Source organism: Fopius arisanus, unplaced genomic scaffold, assembly GCF_000806365.1.
Source record: "Fopius arisanus strain USDA-PBARC FA_bdor unplaced genomic scaffold, ASM80636v1 scaffold00107, whole genome shotgun sequence".
Lineage (NCBI taxonomy): Eukaryota > Metazoa > Arthropoda > Insecta > Hymenoptera > Braconidae > Fopius > Fopius arisanus.
Genome location: NW_011887846.1, coordinates 165,875 through 170,395, shown reverse-complemented (window position 1 = coordinate 170,395; position 4,521 = coordinate 165,875). Strand labels below are relative to the sequence as shown.

General features: G+C 40.3%; 1 protein-coding gene, 1 long non-coding RNA gene and 1 pseudogene across 2 annotated transcripts in view; 2 read left to right on the top strand and 1 right to left on the bottom strand.

Moving 5' to 3' along the window:
- LOC105271311 (kinesin-like protein KIF20B) overlaps positions 1-1,836 on the bottom strand; it is a gene marked incomplete in the record, with an annotated part of 12,338 nt that extends 10,502 nt beyond the window's left edge. Inside the window, 2 exon segments of the mRNA XM_011312775.1 lie at positions 1-1,118; positions 1,709-1,836. Of these exon segments, the coding sequence (XP_011311077.1) occupies positions 1-1,118; positions 1,709-1,738 (1,148 nt within the window).
- Positions 1,837-1,990: 154 nt separating this feature from the next.
- Positions 1,991-3,230, top strand: LOC105271310 (uncharacterized). The gene is made up of 2 exons (XR_892640.1): positions 1,991-2,451; positions 2,811-3,230. It is a non-coding gene; the product is annotated as an uncharacterized lncRNA (long non-coding RNA).
- A 597-nt stretch (positions 3,231-3,827) lies between these two features.
- On the top strand, positions 3,828-4,506 carry LOC105271336 (enhancer of mRNA-decapping protein 3-like; annotated as a pseudogene).
- Positions 4,507-4,521: the final 15 nt, after the last annotated feature.

The following is a 4,521-nucleotide window of genomic DNA, read 5'->3' as shown; positions in this document are numbered from 1 at the left end:
AATCTGCTGAGTTCCACAGAGTTTGGACGATTTTCGTTGTAAAATTTAAGTAATGTAATGGTGAAGATACAGTGCGATCTCGAACTCCTGGCGTTGAGGGCTGTTGCAGCGACTTTTAAATTACACTGTCCAGCCATTAGCACTTGGTATGCTTCGGAGCCTGAATGGACACATACAGTTTTTAGATTTTTTATAAAAGCCCTTCCTTGGCTGTCTGCGGCCAGTTTTAAGGGTATTCGACGCTTTTGGGTTTCGCTGGATAACAAGTCGTAGATCACTTCGTTATAGATCTCTGCGAAGGACACCCACACTAGGTACTGGGCATCTGTTGCCTGACTTGGACGCTGAGGGGATTCTTCCTGTAGAAGCTTCTGCATTTGCTTGTATGCACTTATGTATTGGGATGAAAGGATTTTTGTTGTCGTTTCCATCTCGGCTAAACGCTCGGATGCTGTGAGACTTATTACAGTATTATTATCAACTGGCTTGTAGCAAGGAGAGGTCCTTGGATTTATGTTGGAAAAAACGTACTCCAAACTCCTAGGTATTATTCCTGGACACGAAGTCGAACCCTGGAGAGTGTGGGATTTTCCTGAATTCGTTGTGCCATATGTCATGGCGATGCAGTTTCGCCCATCGAAAAATTCCTCCATCTGTGGCCGAATTACCCTCTCAAACAAAGATAGTTGTGTAGTATCAGGTCCAAAAGTTTCGGTGAATGTAAATTTCCGGCACACAGTATCTATCTGACAATTTTTCTTCATAGAAACGGTTGTTGTGTCAAGGCATGGGATTCGTGTGAGAAGAGTTGTAGTGTTGATGATCTCATAGGCCTCTTTCTGCTCGTCTGGCAGTTTCATTTTTCTGGGAAAAGGTTTGAGGCGTAAAAATACCTTGACTGTCTGTCTGGACAAAACATCAGGCCCCAGGGAGGTGCCATCAGAGTAGATCGACTCTTCAGTCTCATAATCAGAGGAAAGATTCTTCTTGCACTGTGCTGATGGTCCAGGACGTTGACTATATGCTAGAATGCTGGGATCTCGTCCATAGAGATATGACATTTCATTCCTCATGCCAGCACCATCAGAAGGCCTAATGGGGTCCAGTAGTCGATCACCCTAGAAATTTCCAATTCCTCAATTTATCGAATTTAAGAGCTATAAAGCAAAATAATCTTCACTCTCGGTTTCCAAAATATTGCAATAATCTAACGGTGTGAATCTTTCTATCTCCATAAGTTCCATTAAATAAACAATAGTCCCACCGTGATCCAACTAAAGGTCAAAAAGTCGTATCACCAAAATGACAAAAGCAGACGACTTTTCAATATCTCCAGATCGACTGAATTAAATCTAAGAAGCTCAAGGCCATTTTAAGGAAGTCTAAGGAAAATTAAACACACAATGGCTCCACCATAATCCAACTGAAGGTCAAAAAGTCGTATTATCAAAATGACAAAAGCAGACGAATTCCCAATATCTCCAGATTTATTAAATTAAGTTTAAAAAGTTCAACGCCATTTTGAAGGACTTGCACTATCGTCGAAATTGATATAGGACTCACGAGGTGTCGATTTAAATCCCTTTGTTCAGACAGACAAAAATCAGGATTGAAAATATAAATTATCGTTTACCCTTTCAGCGATCCCTTGAATTTTATTGATGTTCGTATCAACCAAATTTTCTCAACAATTAAAAATACATCTTACCTTTGATACATTTGCGGTGAATCCACTCATGATTGTCAGTGTTAATTGCAAAAAAAATTTCGAAATCGAACAAAACAATGTAGAAATCTTAGAGCACGTTATTTCCCTCGCACGCTACCACGTACCACTTGATGCTGCTGTCAAATGAGCGGCTTTACGGTTTGCAAACGGTTACAAAGTTTTGAATTCTCTCGGCCGCCATTGGTCCCCCAGAAAACATGTTTGGACTTGTTTCCAATGGCTACGACCAATCACATCAGACCAAACACCTAACAACCACAAACCAGTGCCCAAATAACTCGCAAATAAATTCGCAATTGAATAATCGAATTCAATCGATCAAAAATTAACCGACAGAATTCATATTTAATTAGTAAAGTAAATATTTCCTGTATTAGCACCAGAGATTACAGACTACTCCATCAAAAATTCCATCGACAATTCTCGCCATAAATTGAAGTAAACATACTGAAGGACATGGTGCAATCTTTTTTATGAAAATTTCCATCAGTTTTCGGAGCCAAAGCCAAAGATTCCAAAGCAGAATAGAAAAAGGTCTTGCATAACCTCAATATTAAGGACATTCCAACTGCTCCAACTGCTGCAACAAGCATCTTCAGTTTTTATCAGTGAGAATGACCGTCAAGCTCACTTGAAAAGTTTTGTAAATACGTTTGACCTCACGAGAGATAAAATAGAAAAGACAACGGAGTTAATTCATCACCTGACAATCAGGTAATCAGGTAAAAAAAGAAAATACCTGAGACCCTCCAGTGGGTGTTTGTTCTATACCATACCGAATGGAAAAATCATAAGAACTTGTTGTTACTAAAATATTTGCAATATTTCGGAAATTTCCTCACTGAACATTTATATTTTTCATCTTTTGTTTGAGCAAATCTTAAATGAATTGAAGAATTATAGTTTTTTATTTAGCATTCCCATATTATATGGAAAATCTTTAGAATTGCTGGAAATTCCAAAAAATTGAGGCAACAATTTCAGCCCATAATAGTGAAAAATATTTTTAAAAATGGCTTGCTAATGGAAGCTCAGTTCTCAATGAATGCTTTTTAATAATAACGATTCAATTTTATTTCAGAAAAGGGAATAAAAATGTCTGAGTAATTTGTGGGCTGCATGGTGTCCATAAATTGCGTGGACGACCTGGGGAGTTATTAGGATCAGATATCAGATTTAAATGGTGAAACAGTGACGATATCGATCTACCATCCCAGGTGATAATAAATGCGAAGAACATCGAGAATTCGGAGACAATATCAACAGGAAGGAAGCAACTGACCGAGAAGTTCAGTCGAGTAAAGTAACAATTAAGAGTCCAATAGTGAAAAGAGTCAGCAGATCAGTATTAGAGTGCATTCCCACATCATTGCCATCAGCCACTTAGTCCTCGAAAAAGTTTGGAGTACGTTTTTTCCAAGATAAATCCAAAGACCTCTCCTTGCTACAAGCCAGTGCATAATCATGACGTATTAAGTCTCACAGCATCCGAGCGTTTAATCGAGATCGAAACGAAAACAAAAATTCTGTCATCAATAATAACGGAGAAGTCCCAATACGTAAGTGTATACAAGCAAATGCAAAAGCTTCTAGAGGAAGAATCCCCTCAGCGTCCAAGTCAGGCAACAGATACGCAGTACCTGGTGTGAGAGTCCTTCGCAGAGATCTACAACGAAGTGATCTACGACATGTTGTCCATTGATACCCAAAAGCATCGTACACCCTTGACACTGGCTTGCAGGTAGCCAAGGGAGGGCTTTCATAAAAAATCTGAAAACGGTGTGCGTCAATTCAGGCTCTGAAGCGTACCAAGTGCTAATGGCTGGCCAGTGTAATTCAAAAGTCGCTGCAATAGCAGTCAACGCTAGAAGTTCCAGATCTCACTGTATTTTCACAATTACATTGCTCAAATTTTCCAACGAAAATCGTCCGGACTCTGTGGAACTTGGCAGATTTTCCATCTGCAATTTGGCGGATTCAGAGGGTCTGAAGAAGAAATTAAATGTTGAGGATCGTCTCAGGGAGGCTCAGAACATCAACACACGCATTTTGGCTCTAAGTCGTTGCCTAACATCCATCTATGCGGGGCAACTGATGAAACAACGCTAAGTGCACCTCAGGTCTTTTCACGAGTCCAAATTTACTCAGTGGGGCTCACAGGCTCCATCCAAAAAATGCAAATCAATGGCCCACAGTCGTTGCCCATCAGCTATCATTACATGGAGTTGAAACAGTCGTCTACATCGAGAACTCGGAGAATGTTTCGCTGCTGTAGGAGCTCTCCTTCTACGAAATTGCTGGCAACGAAGTCGTGACAGGAGTTGATAAATTAGCATCTGTGGTGGATCTCATTGTCGTTGTCCTGTCTGAGGAGGACTCACCCAGGGTTGTACCCTCTGTTGCCAAGTGGGTCAAGAGAGATCGAGCTCCGGTACTCGCCATTGAACCTCCTTCTGCTGGAACAGCTGGTATTCCATCAAAATTCAGCCTTTTTGGAGCTCTACCTCTCTCTCACAGTCCGGATAATACCAGGTTGTACTTGTGTAATCTCACACTTGCCAGTAAAGTTTTCTCAGACGTCGTTATGACGTATAAATAACCATTCTGTCCGAAATCCGTTATTCCATTGTATTCTGATGACTCTTAGGAGTTTTGGGGAGGCTGGGGGATCAAGGGGAGAGCACTGGGGTTTTTTTTGAGGCTATTGAAATAATTTCTCCGAGGGTTACAATTGAATATAATTGATTTTTGAAGTTTTAATTCAATAGCCTTGCGACTTTAACACACAGTGA